Below are 14,565 nucleotides of genomic sequence, written 5' to 3' on the forward strand. Positions count from 1 at the left end.
ATGGTCCTCACTGGGGTATTTAATGGAATCAGAAAGATTAAAATTAACAACTTCCCCATCGAATTCCATGGACAAAGTTCCACTATACACGTCGATCTTCGTCCGGGCCGTCTTCATGAATGGCCTTCCAAGTAGAATGGGCAGTGAAGAAGCGTGGTCCGATTCATCCATTTCGAGGACATAGAAATCCGCCGGGAAGACTAAATGATTAACCTGCACAAGCACATCTTCCAAAACTCCCTTTGGATAGGCGTTAGATCTATCGGCCAATTGTATTATTACCCCATCATTTTTCATTGCTCCTAAGTTCATAGATGCATAAATGGAATATGGCATAACATTTATAGAAGCACCTAAATCAAGCATGGCAGATTCAAATCTAGTATTCCCAATGACACAAGGAATGGTAAAGCTACCTGGATCTTTGCATTTAGGAGGTAGTTTGCGTGGCAAGATGGCGGACACATTCTCACCTACCTTTACCACTTCCTTAGTTGACATCCTCTTCCTAGTGGTACACAACTCCTTCAAGAACTTAGCATACCTCGGAACTTGCTTGATTGCATCTAACAAAGGTATGTTAACTTGAACTTTCCTAAAGGTTTCAAGGATATCCTTTTCTGCCACTTCTTTCTTCATTTGCATGAACCTACTAGGAAAAGGCACATTTGAAGGGAAAACATTAGTATGAACCGAATTTGACACATTCTTACCTTTGTGGGACAAATTGGGCAGATTTGGGGCCTTAGGGACTTGCGGAAAAGGTGGAACCACCTTTGCCGTGGGCAACCTTGATTCCTTCTCTTCCATTTGCAAAATTTCATCCTCGTTATGACCTGTTTTTGATGAAGAACCTGCCCCAAAACATTGAATTTGACCCCAAGTGTTGCATGAATTTCCCCTTTGAGTTTAAAAGTTGATTTTTGCATTCAAAAGTGAATTCGAAGAGTCAATTTCATTGCTTTGCTTACTATTGTTTTAAGAACGTTTGTTTACCCTTCACCTTTCTTTGTTAGCCAATACCCCAAGCCCCGTTACAACCCTTAACTTCTATCTTGAGTGTTATGTATTTCAAATTTGTGGAGTTTGGGATTGGTATGAGCATATGGTGTCACTGGTTCTCGCGTCTAAGTAGTAGCATTCCTTTCATGAGATCATATACATGCTTATTAAATTCAGAGAAAGCTTTCCTTGTTATAACATATATGTGAGCATTCGTTTTCATATTTACATCAATCTTCTCACATATAACTAGTATAGGGTGTGTAGTCAGAAAATCTGTGTGAAAATTGAGTGCATATCTAGTAAGGAATTGAGCAAATTCTCTAAGGCATGTTACTACGTTCAAAATCATGTTTTAATTGGTTAAATGTGAACTAGTACGTGGTGACTATGATTAAGTGTGTGCTTAAGTGTAAAGATGACTAAAATCTGTGGGAATGATGATTTTTAACATGTCATGTGTATTGGAAATCCCTGAGGTAAATGTTGGAAGGTTTAGGTTGTGTTTTGTTTGTTTTGTTCGTTTTGTTTTTCTTTAATTCTTTATTTTGCTCGAGGACTAGCATAAGCTAAGTGTGGGGGAATTTGATAGGAGCATATTTATGCGACTTTGTTATCTTGTTTTCTTGCATTTACGTTGTTAGTTATTGTTTATTATAGTGATTTAAGCTAGTTTCGTGTGTTTGTAGGTTCATATGGCAATTGAAGCAAGAAAGTGCATTTTGGTGCATTTTAGAGCAAAAATGAGCTTAAATGGAATGTATGCTTATGGAGCATAGGGAATGGACAAGTTTGAAGGTCAAATGAGTTTAAGAAATGAAGAAATGAAAGTGAAGAACAAAGAAGTCGGAATTGGCAACCAAAGTTTCTAATGTTGGAAGTTTCTATTCTTGAAGGTTTCCATTTTTGAGAGTTTCTATTCTTGGCTTTGGGCTTCTAGATGAAATAAGCTTTCTAGAAACCCTATTTTCCTTGCCTTGCAAGGCTTTCTAGAAACCCTATTTTCCTTGCCTTGCAAGGCTTTCTAGAAACCCTAATTCATTGTGGATCTCTACCCTTGCCGCACCCTAAACCCTAGCCCATTACTTGTGCTGATTTCTCTAGGGTTTTGTGGTGCCTATAAATACATATTTTAGGGTTGAATCACCTAATTTTTCGTCCATACTTCCAGCCACACCATTCTACACATCCAAAATCCTCAAAAACACAATTCTAGCCATTTTTCTTCCTTGCCGCAAGCCATCTACCACCATTCTTCCATATTTTCTAACCTTCCCCCATCCTTTTGCCGCAACACTTCCATTCCACCAAAGAGAGGAGCTTTGCCGTGACCTTTGGAGAGGAGGAAGGCTTTGTCGCATGCAATCTTCAACCATTGGAGTTTCTAGAGTTCTTTCTTTCTTTGTTTCTGTTTTCATGTTTAATTTAACTTGCTTTTCAATTATGTTAAACATGTGGAACTAATTTCTTTTTAGTTAGAGGTGAATTTGAAGCCATGGACATATGTTTTATATGATTTGATTTCTTCCAATTATGATTTCAGAAATTGTGAATGTGATTTACTTATCTATTTGATTGATAACTTGTTTATGTATATGGGTTGAGGGTCGACACTTAATTTGCATGCTTAAACTTGATGCTAGGGTATAACGGAATTTCACCTAATCGTTATTAACTTATATTCATAAGTAGTGAAAGTCGCTAGTCACGATTGTGTTAAGTAAATCCTAGGCAAGAGTAACATGCGTATCCCATAGTTATGAATGCCTCGTCAATGCTTATGATTTCCATTGAACTTAATGATCTTTGATATGTGTCTCTATCATGCGTATTCCATAGTTAGGGTCCTTGAGAAGAATAATTTGGTTGTAATGCGTATTCCATTCAATTCAATGAATCTAGGGAAATCTGAGAATTAATTGGTGCAATCTAGTTAATTTGGGGCATTGTCATTCATGGTTTGTTGAAAGAGTAATTGGAGATTGAGTTGTATGCATATGTTCATGTGTGGATAAGGAACCCTCTAACTAGCTTCTCACCATTCTATTTAATCACAATCTGTTTTGCTTTACATTTGTTTTTAAAGTTTGAGTTTTAAAGTTTTAATTTCGTCAAAATCATTCCCCCATTTATTTTAAAGTGTTAGATTAGTTAGAAATCCATTTAGTTGTGTTTTTAAGTGTTTTGAGTCAAGTCATAGTCCAAATTCGTCCAAACTAGTGTTAGGTACTCAAAACTGCCCAGAAAGTGGTTTTAAGGCAGTTTTGAGCCTTTTAGTTGCTGTTTTGAGTTTTTAGTTTGTTTAGGTGTTTTAAACCCTAGTTTTGCATTAATTGAGTCTAGTTTAGTGTTCTACATTATATTTTTATGTTCTTGAGTCAGTTTTACATTGATTAGCATCCCTAGTTAATCCCCGGTTAGAACAATCCCTATTTGCTCATATACTACAATTGTCATCCATAGGGTTTAATTTGTGTGTCAAGTTAATTTTCACATCAGGCACTACTTCTTTCTCCTTCAATGGTGGCTGCACGAGGTGGTGATGGTGGTGGAAAGGTGCGGCTAGGGTTGTAGAAGTCTGAAATATGGGAGTTTGGGGGTGGAAGGCTGCGGCAAGAACTTAGAACTAGGGAGAATGATGTTGGTGGTTGCGGCAAAGGGCTTAGGGTAAATTTCTGGAGTGAATGGATGATATGGGAGGTGGTATATTTGGCCAAAGGCTTTAAAGGAGTATATATAGGCACCTAAAAACCCTAGCAATCAGATTAGGGTTTCTAGAAACCCAAATCCAACAGAAAATAGGTTAAAACAATCAGATTTTGCATGGGAAAAGGCCTAGGGTTCGGCTGGTTTATTAGGGTTAGAGATGGGCCTTCTAGAATGCCTTGCAAGGCAAGGAAATCAGGTATTTAAAACCCTAGGTACGGCATAGGATTAGGGAGATCAGATTTGGAAATGGGCTAGGGTTTAGGTGCGGCATAGGGTGAATATCCACAAAGAATTAGGGCTTAGGTCCACTTAGTTTTAGACAGGGATTTGTATAACCCAAATCCACAACTAAAGGCCCTAATAAGTCAGAATTTAAGAGAGAATGGGCTAGGAAGTGCGGCTCAAGTCCAAGAGGTAAGGATAGGTCATCCAAAAGCCCAACGCCAAGAATAGAAACTCACAAAAACGGAAACCTCCAAGAATAGAAACTTCCAACATTAGAAACTTTGGTTTCCAATTCCGAATTCCGAATTCTTTGTTCACTTTCATTTCTTCATTTCTTAGCTTCTTTGACCTTCAAACTCGTCCATTTCATGTGCTCCATTAGCATACACAACATTCCAGCTCAGTTTTGCTCTAAAATGCACCAAAATGCACTTTCTTGCTTCAATTGCCATATGAACCTACAAACACACGAAACTAGCTTAACTCACTATAATAAACAATAACTAACAACGTAAATGCAAGAAAACAAGATAACAAAGTCGTATAAATATGCTCCTATCAAATTCCCCCACACTTAGCTTTTGCTAGTCCTCGAGCAAAACAAAGAAACAAAACAAATCCTAAACCTTCCAACATTTGCCTCAGGGATTTCCAATGAACATGACATATTAAAAATCATCATTCCCACAGATTTTAGCCATCTTTACACTTAAGCACATACTTAATTATAGTCACCACGTACAAGTTCGCATTTAACCAATTAAAACATGATTTTGAATATAGTAACATGCTTTAGAGAATTTGCTCAATTCCTCACTAGATATGCACTCAATTTTCACTCAGATTTTCTGACTACACACCCTATACTAGTTATATGTGAGAAGATTGATGTAAATATGAAAACGATGAATGCTCACATATGTTATAACAAGGAAAGCTTTTTCTGAATTTAATAAGCATGTATATGATCTCATGAAAGGAATGCTACTACTTAGACGCGAGAACCAATGACACCATATGCTCATACCAATCCCAAACTCCACAAATTGAAATACACAACACTCAAGATAGAAGTTAAGGGTTGTAACGGGGCTTGGGGTATTGGCTAACAAAGAAAGGTGAAGGGTAAACAAACGTTCTTAAAACAATAGTAAGCAAAGCAATGAAATTGACACTTAGAATTCACTTTTGAATGCAAAAATCAACTTTTAAACTCAAAGGGGAAATTCATGCAACACTTAGGGTCAAATTCACTGTTTTGGACCCCTTCTTCAACAACCAACACCTTAGAGCTCATTTTCATGCTCTTTCAACTCTTTTTCACACTTTTCACATTTTTTTTTTTTTTTTTTCTACGAATTTTTTTTTCTTTTCTTTTTATTTTCTACCCCATGCCTCATTTAAGACTTTGGCACACAATACACAAGGCTCACTTTCCCCCACACTTGTTTTCTGCACACCCTTGATCAAAAGGAATTCATTTTAAATCATGCTTACTATGCTTTAAGAACACGGGTATGGATGATCCTAATCTAGGCTAGGTATGGATAATGTGGGTTAACAAACAATATAGGCTAAATAAGGCGCAACGGGGTTAAACCTACAAAAACAAATGTATGGAATGAAGGCTTTTTGGATATGGTGGCAACTACTAAACAACTTCTTCTTGAATATGTGTTATGAAATTCAATAACATGTTTTGAATGAAATTGGCATGAGTTCTAGCATTTGGAACTAAAGTGATAAAACGCATTCTAAGTAACAACCAAGCAAAGAATAATGAGATCATGCAACGACTTTAGACAACAAGACTGCACAGATTAATAACTCTCCAAATAAAGTTTAGGCTCAAGTCTCTCAGGGATGTAGCGTTAGTTTGAGTTCCTTCCTTCAAGCATGTTACAAAAACTGATTTTTTTTCCTTTTTGATTACATGTGAATTCATAAGTTATAACCACAACCAAGCATAACCCAAAGAGTAAATCAAACTTTCATTCATGTTTATAACGTTCTTTAACAGTCATGCAATTAAAAACCGAATCCTCATCATTGTGTTGGAAGGTACCCTAAGACACAAACACACACACAAAAAAAACTTAAAAACGACTCTTTTTGGGCTTTTTTAAAACAAATTTTCAAGTTTTTATGGAATTTTCGGATTTTTGAATCAAAACACATTAAAACACACCAAAACAGCCTAAAAACACCTAAAAACAGCAAGAAACAACATTGGGAAGTATGAGTGAGAAAACCCTACGAATTTGCATCAAAACACTTTGGTTACCCCCCCACACTTAAATCAAACATTGTCCTCAATGTTTCAAAGCATAAACTAACACAAAAACACATAAACAAACAAACAAACACTAACAAACTAAACATGGCAGAAACTAAATAAGCAACAAAGAGAAGGGTTTAGGAACGCAAATCTGGAATTGGAATGCTCTCTAGGTCTTCCTTTGTCGAATGCATGGGTTGCCTCCCACGAAGCGCTTGCTTTAACGTCTTCCAGCCGGACGGTACCTCCGTTTAAGCTTGACTAGGTGCCACGGCATGGAGGGGTACCTCCTCCGCGACATGTTCCTCAAACATCTCGTAATAAGGCTTCAATCGATGCACATTCACTTTGAATTCTTGTTGCGTCGTCCTTGCACTCTTGATTTGCACTGCACCATGAGGGAAAACATTAGTGACAATAAAAGGACCAACCCATTTGGAACGCAACTTACCCGGAAACAATCGTAGGTGAGAATTGAACAACAACACTTTCGGCCCCATATAGAACGTCTTGGCACGAATCATCTTGTCATGGAATGCCTTCGTTTTCTCCTTGTAAATCCAGGCATTCTCATATGCTTCATGTCGGATTTCCTCAAGCTCACACAATTGAAGCTTCCTATGTAAACCTGCGGCATCAAGATCCATATTAAACGTTTTGACGGCCCAATGTGCACGATGCTCTAACTCGACGGGAAGATGGCATGGCTTCCCATAGATGAGCCGGAAAGGTGACATCCCAATGGGGGTCTTGTAGGCAGTGCGATACGCCCACAATGCATCGTTTAAGCGTAAACTCCAATCCTTCCTTGTAGGCCCCACGGTCTTCTTAAGAATCTGCTTGATTTCCCTATTCGAAACCTCGGCTTGCCCGCTCGTTTGAGGATGATAAGGTGTGGCCACCTTATGCGTGACATTGTATTTCTTAAGCAACGCCTCGATGGTTCGATTACAAAAATGGGAACCTCCATCACTGATTAGCACTCGTGGCATTCCAAACCTTGCAAAAATGTTAGTTTTCACAAAATCTGCAACCACTCGAGAATCATTAGTTCGGGTGGCTTTTGCTTCCACCCATTTCGACACATAATCCACAGCAAGCAATATATAAAGAAACCCATGTGACGAAGGAAAGGGACCCATAAAATCAATACCCCAAACATCAAAGATTTCAACACTAAAAATGGGGGTTTGCGGCATTTGTTGTTTAGGACCAATATTGCCCGTTCTTTGGCATCTATCACAAGACATGCAAAATGTTCTAGCATCCCTAAAGATGGTAGGCCAATAGAAACCACATTCTAACACCTTAAGTGCTGTTCTTTGAGTGCCAAAGTGTCCCCCACAAGCATAAGTGTGACAAAAGGTTAGAATAGCATTAAACTCAGAATCGTGCACACACCTACGTATAACTTGGTCAGGGCAATATTTCCATAAATACGGGTCATCCCACACATAAAACCGTGCCTCTTTCTTCAATTTATCACATTGGTGTTTAAGTAATTCACTAGGAACATGTTTAGACACCAAATAGTTCACCAAATCAGCATACCACGGTTCACTTACCTTGACAGACATCAGTTGCTCATCGGGGAATGTCTCTATGATAGGCACGGCATCCTCCTCATGCACCATACGGCTCAAGTGGTCAGCCACCACGTTTTCACTTCCCTTCTTGTCCCGGATCTCGATATCGAACTCTTGAAGAAGAAGCATCCAAAGAATGAGGCGTGGTTTGGCCTTCTTCTTGGTGAATAAATACTTCAATGCTGCATGGTCCGTATAAATAATAACTTTAGTACCAAGCAAATAAGAACGGAATTTATCTAAAGCAAATACAACAGTAAGAAGTTCTTTTTCAGTGGTAGAATAATTCAATTGTGCATCATTTAAAGTCCGAGAGGCATAATAGATAACATGCGGCCTCTTGTCCTTCCTTTGCCCCAAAACAGCTCCTAATGCATAATCGGAAGCATCACACATAAGCTCAAAAGGAAGGCTCCAATCTGGTGGAACTATGATAGGGGCCGAAGTTAGCATGTCCTTGAGGTGATTGAACGCCTTCTCACACTCCTCGTTGAAGTCAAATGCCACATCTTTCTGGAGGAGACGGCAAAGAGGGTTTGAGATCTTGGAGAAGTCCTTGATAAATCGCCTATAAAATCCTGCATGACCAAGAAACGAACGAACCTCTCGAACCGAAGTAGGAGAGGGTAAGTAGCGTACAAGATCTATTTTCGATTTATCCACTTCAATTCCTCTTTCTGAAACAATATGCCCTAGAACTATGCCTTGTCTAACCATAAAGTGACATTTTTCCCAATTAAGCACAAGGTTAGTTTCTACACATCGTTTCAAAATTATTGTGAGATTTTCCAAACATCCATCAAATGAATCACCAAACACACTGAAATCATCCATAAATACCTCAATAATCTTTTCCACAAAATCTGAAAAGATACTTACCATACACCTTTGAAATGTGGCCGGAGCATTGCATAACCCAAAAGGCATGCGACGATAAGCAAAGGTACCAAAGGGGCATGTGAAAGTTGTCTTTTCTTGGTCATCCGGCGCTATGACAATCTGATTATATCCAGAATAACCATCAAGGAAACAATAAAAAGAATGACCGGCTAACCTTTCAAGCATTTGATCAATGAACGGCAAAGGGAAGTGGTCCTTCCTTGTGGTGGTGTTGAGCTTCCTATAATCAATGCACACTCGCCAACCTGTTTGGATGCGGGTTGGCACAAGCTCATTCTCGGCATTCTTCACCACGGTCACTCCGGACTTCTTTGGAACACATTGCACCGGTGACACCCAACGACTATCAGAGATCGGATAAATCACTCCACAATCAAGAAGTTTGATAATCTCATTTTTCACAACTTCCATCATTGGAGGGTTGAGACGGCGCTGAGCCTCTCGAGTTGGTTTAGCCCCCACCTCTAGAAGTATGCGATGCATGCACGTAGTCGGGCTAATTCCCCTAATATCGGCCAAAGTCCACCCAATGGCCGTCTTGTGCTCTTTCAACACTCGGATCAACTTCTCCTCTTCTAGGGCCGTGAGTGATGAGGAGACAATGACGGGCAATGTCTCGTTGTCTCCCAGAAAGACGTACTTTAAATGATCGGGCAACGGTTTAAGCTCAAGTACAGGTGCCTGAATCACTGAGGGTAACAACTTATTAGTGGAAACTGGAATTGAAATTGGGTTAGAAGGCTTACCATGGTGTTGAGGTAGTGACTCAAGGGCAACCACTATCTCGGCCTCCTCCTCACTTCTAAGCACGGCAAAACCAGATGTTTGCCCAATTCCTTGTGCAATTGTCGTTTCAAGTGTATCCCTCTCCAAACAATCGAGGAAATCCTGCGCCAAATCATCAATTATATCAATAGAAAAGCAAGAATGATCGTCCTTAGGAAATTTAATACTTTCAGAAAGATTAAAATCAATGACTTCCCCATCAAATTCCATCGTTAAAGTTCCTTTAAACACATCTATCTTGGTGCGAGCTGTTTTCATGAAGGGCCTCCCTAATAGAATCGGCAATGGGGTGGAATGGGGTGAATCCTCCATGTCAAGCACGTAGAAATCCGCTGGAAAAATCAAGTTACCAACCTGCACCAAAACATCTTCCAAAACACCCTTTGGATATGCATTAGAACGATCGGCTAATTGAATTATCACACCATCATTTTTAAGCTCACCTAAGTTCATAGATGCATAAATAGAGTATGGCATAACATTAATCGAAGCCCCTAAGTCTAACATGCATTGTTCAAACTTAGTATTACCAATAACGCATGGAATTGTAAAACTACCCGGATCTTTGCATTTAGGGGGTAATTTCCTTTGTAACACAGCAGAGACATTTTCACTTACTTGAACCACCTCTTTGTTCGAAATCCTTCTCCTTGTTGTATGATAGGAGCATATTTATGCACCTTAGTTAGCTAGTTCTTATGCATTTTCGTTATGTTTTCTTAGTTAAAGTAGTCTTTTGAGCTACTTTCATGCGTTTTCAGGTTCAAAGGGCATAATACATAAAAGTTGGCAAATTGGAGTTTTTAGAGCAAAAGTGAGCTTGGATTGAAAAGTACATGCTTGGAGCACAAGGAATGGACGAGTTTGAAGGTCAAGGGAGCGTAAGAAATGAAGAAATGAAAGTGAAGAACAAAGAAGTCGGAATTGGCAACTAAAGTTTCTAAAGTTGGAAGTTTCTATTCTTGGAGGTTTCCATTTTCGAGAGTTTCTATTCTTGGCTTTGGGCTTCTAGACGACCCATCCCTACCTCTTGGACAAGGCCGCACCCTCCTAGCCCAATTCATCTTGGATCCTCACTTAATGCCGCACCTAAACCCTAGCCCATTTCCAAATCTGATTTCCCTAATCTCTGCCGCACCTAGGGCCCCAAAATACCTGATTTCCTTGCCTTGCAAGGCATTCATGAAGGCCCATCTCTAACCCTAATCTGATTGCCAGGGTTTGAAGTGCCTATATATACTCCTTTAAACCCTTTGGCCGAACCTATCACCTCCCATATTCATTCTACACGCCAAAACCCTAGTTCTAGTTCTTGCCGCAGCCTTCCATCCCCAAACTCCCAACTTTCTGCCCAAATTCAACCTTGCCGCAACCTTCCATTCAAATAACCATTCATCCACCATAGCCGCACCTTTCCACCACCATCACCACCTTGTGCAGCCACCATTGGAGGAGGAAGAAGGAGTGCCGTGCAGCCCAAAGGAGGAAGACACCTTGCACATGCAATCTGCCATTAGTGGAGTGTTTGGAGTTCTTTCTTTCTTTGTTTCTGTTTTCATGTTTAATTTAACTTGCTTTTCAATTATGTTAAACATGTGGAACTAATTTCTTTTTAGTTAGAGGTGAATTTGAAGCCATGGACATATGTGTTATATGATTTGATTTCTTCCAATTATGATTTCAGAAATTGTGAATGTGATTTACTTATCTATTTGATTGATAACTTGTTTATGTATGTGGGTTGAGGGTCGACACTTAATTTGCATGCCTAAACTTGATGCTAGGATATAAGGGAATTTCACCTAATCGTTATTAACTTATATTCATAAGTAGTGAAAGTCGCTAGTCACGATTGTGTTAAGTAAATCCTAGGCAAGAGTAACATGCGTATCCCATAGTTATGAATGCCTCGTCAATGCTTATGATTTCCATTGAACTTAATGATCTTTGATATGTGTCTCTATCATGCGTATTCCATAGTTAGGGTCCTTGAGAAGAATAATTTGGTTGTAATGCGTATTCCATTCAATTCAATGAATCTAGGGAAATCTGAGAATTAATTGGTGCAATCTAGTTAATTTGGGGCATTGTCATTCATGGTTTGTTGAAAGAGTAATTGGAGATTGAGTTGTATGCATATGTTCATGTGTGGATAAGGAACCCTCTAACTAGCTTCTCACCATTCTATTTAATCACAATCTGTTTTGCTTTACATTTGTTTTTAAAGTTTGAGTTTTAAAGTTTTAATTTCGTCAAAATCATTCCCCCATCTATTTTAAAGTGTTAGATTAGTTAGAAATCCATTTAGTTGTGTTTCTAAGTGTTTTGAGTCAAGTCATAGTCCAAATTCGTCCAAAGTAGTGTAGGTGCTCAAAACTGCCCAGAAAGTGGTTTTTAGGCAGTTTTGAGCCTTCTAGTTGCTGTTTTGAGTTTTTAGTTTGTTTAGGTGTTTTAAACCCTAGTTTTGCATTAATTGAGTCTAGTTTAGTGTTCTACATTATATTTTTATGTTCTTGAGTCAGTTTTACATTGATTAGCATCCCTAGTTAATCCCCGGTTAGAACGATCCCTATTTGCTCATATACTACAATTGTCATCCATAGGGTTTAATTTGTGTGTCAAGTTAATTTTCACATCAAATTTTGGCGCCGTTGCCGGGGATTAGCAAAATTGCTAATCCCTTGTGTTGTTGCCGTGTGTCTTGATTTAATTTACCTAGTTTTCTGATTTTGTTTTGTTTTCTTGGTGTAGGTACTAGTGCATGACGCGGAGTTCTCAAACTGTGCATGCAAACATCTTGGACTTTAACGACGATTTTGAACGTGATTTGAGAAGAAAGAGGAGGCATCCCGAACCTAGTGAACCTAGTTCAAGTTCAGAGGCCGAATCTGAGTTTGAAGAAGAGGAAGAAGAAGTTATGGCCGCGGATAATCGGACCATCAAAGAGCTTTCGGCCTCGGGGTTGACCAATGCCGCACCATTATGCATTCAATACCCCGCGGCTGCCCAAGGCAAGACCGACGAATTTGAGTTGAAGTCAAGCTTGTTGCACCACATTCCGAAATACCATGGGCTTTCCATGGAAGATCCCAACAAGCATCTCAAGGAGTTCGAGGTTGTTTGTTCGAGCATGACACCCATCAATGTTGACGGGAGTATTCTGATGATGAAGGCCTTTCCATTCTCACTTTTGGAAAAGGCGAAAGATTGGCTTTACGAGTTAGCACCCGGAACGGTTACATCTTGGGATAGTATGAAAAGAGCGTTCTTGGAGAAGTTTTTCCCAACTTCAAGAGTCATTCTCTTGAGGAAACGGATTAGTGGCATCCAACAAAACCCAGGTGAATCGTTTCCTTCTTATTATGAACGTTTTAAATCACTTGTTGCTTCTTGTCCACAGCATCAAATGAAGGAGGAGCTACTCATTCAATACTTCTACGAAGGACTCCTTCCCATGGAACGCCAAATGCTTGATGCCTCGGCGGGAGGAGCGTTGGTGGATAAGACTCCAGGGGCTGCAAAAGTTCTAATTGCCAACCGAGCACATAATGCACAACAATACGAAGGTGTTGGACAAAGAGACCCCCCACGGCCACAAGTGAATGAGGTAAGTTCTATGCCCGAGATTCAATCCCAATTAGCTAACCTTACTTCTATTGTTTCTCAGTTGGCCGAGGGAATGAAGATTCATGGACCAAGTGTGTGTGGCGTGTGCTCGATGCAAGGACATGCCAATGATCAATGCCCTCAATTGATTGAGAGTGGGGGTTGGGAATCTGCCAATGCCGTGGGTTTTGGGAACCAAAATCAACCACGCCATGATCCATACTCTAATTCCTACAATCCGGGGTGGAGGGACCATCCCAATTTCAAATGGCGGGATCCTCAACAACCCCAACAACAAGGAGGATTTAGGCAGCAACCACCGGGCTTTTATACAAAGCCATTCGTCCCCAATCAAAACCAAGTGCAAACCGCCCCACCAACCTCAGGTACGTCTTTGGATAATGATCAAGTTGTTAAGTTACTTACTACTTTGACGCAGGAAGTACAAACTCAAAATAAGGAGAGACAAATCCAAGACAAACGGGTGGATAACTTGGAGAAGCAAATGGGTCAAATTGCAGAGTTTATGGGGCAAATTAGAGAACAAGGCAGATTGCCTAGTTCAACCGTTGTGAACCCGAAGGGAGGATTTGAAACCGCTAAGGCCATCATGTTGAGAAGTGGTAAACAGGTTGGAGCTGACTCAAATACATCCAAATCAAGTCAAGACGAGGAGGACAAGTTGATGCAAGAGGAGGCACAAAGAGCAAAAGCCACGGCCAAGGATGACCAATCCTTGCCACCACCCTCTAACCCTCCTAAATCGTCCTCAACCACCAAGGTAAGTCCAAATTCGACTCTTTCTAGTTCTATTCCACTGAATGTGCCCTTTCCTGGCAGGTTTAGGCAATCGAAGAAGGAAGAAGCCGAGAAGGACATTCTAGAGACCTTTCGGAAAGTTCAAGTCAATATCCCGCTCCTTGATGCGATTAAGCAAGTCCCGAGGTATGCTAAGTTCTTAAAAGAACTTTGTACAACAAGGAGAAGGATTGCGAACAAAGAGGTGGTCCAAGTAAGTGAAAACGTCTCTGCTGTGTTACAAAGGAAATTACCCCCTAAATGCAAAGATCCGGGTAGTTTTACAATTCCGTGCGTTATTGGTAATACTAAGTTTGAACAATGCATGTTAGACTTAGGGGCTTCGATTAATGTCATGCCATACTCGATTTATGCATCTATGAACTTAGGTGAGCTTAAAAATGATGGTGTGATAATTCAATTAGCCGATCGTTCTAATGCATACCCAAAGGGTGTTTTGGAAGATGTTTTGGTGCAGGTTGGTAATTTGATTTTTCCAGCGGACTTTTACGTGCTTGACATGGAGGATTCACCCCATTCTACCCCATTGCCGATTCTATTAGGGAGGCCCTTCATGAAAACAGCCCGCACCAAGATAGATGTTTTTAAAGGAACTTTAACGATGGAATTTGATGGGGAAGTCATTGATTTTAATCTTTCTGAAAGTATTAAATT

The 14,565-nt window shown here is 39.8% G+C and overlaps 1 protein-coding gene across 1 annotated transcript in view; it reads left to right on the forward strand.

Moving 5' to 3' along the window:
• The first annotated feature begins 13,777 nt into the window (after window positions 1–13,777).
• LOC126602262 (uncharacterized) overlaps window positions 13,778–14,565 on the forward strand; it is an 85,920-nt gene continuing 85,132 nt past the window's right edge. Inside the window, exon 1 of the mRNA XM_050269096.1 lies at window positions 13,778–13,873. Within this exon, the coding sequence (XP_050125053.1) occupies window positions 13,778–13,873 (96 nt within the window). The remainder of the gene's footprint in view (window positions 13,874–14,565) is intronic.

The sequence above is a fragment of the Malus sylvestris genome, chromosome 2, assembly GCF_916048215.2.
Source record: "Malus sylvestris chromosome 2, drMalSylv7.2, whole genome shotgun sequence".
Lineage (NCBI taxonomy): Eukaryota > Viridiplantae > Streptophyta > Magnoliopsida > Rosales > Rosaceae > Malus > Malus sylvestris.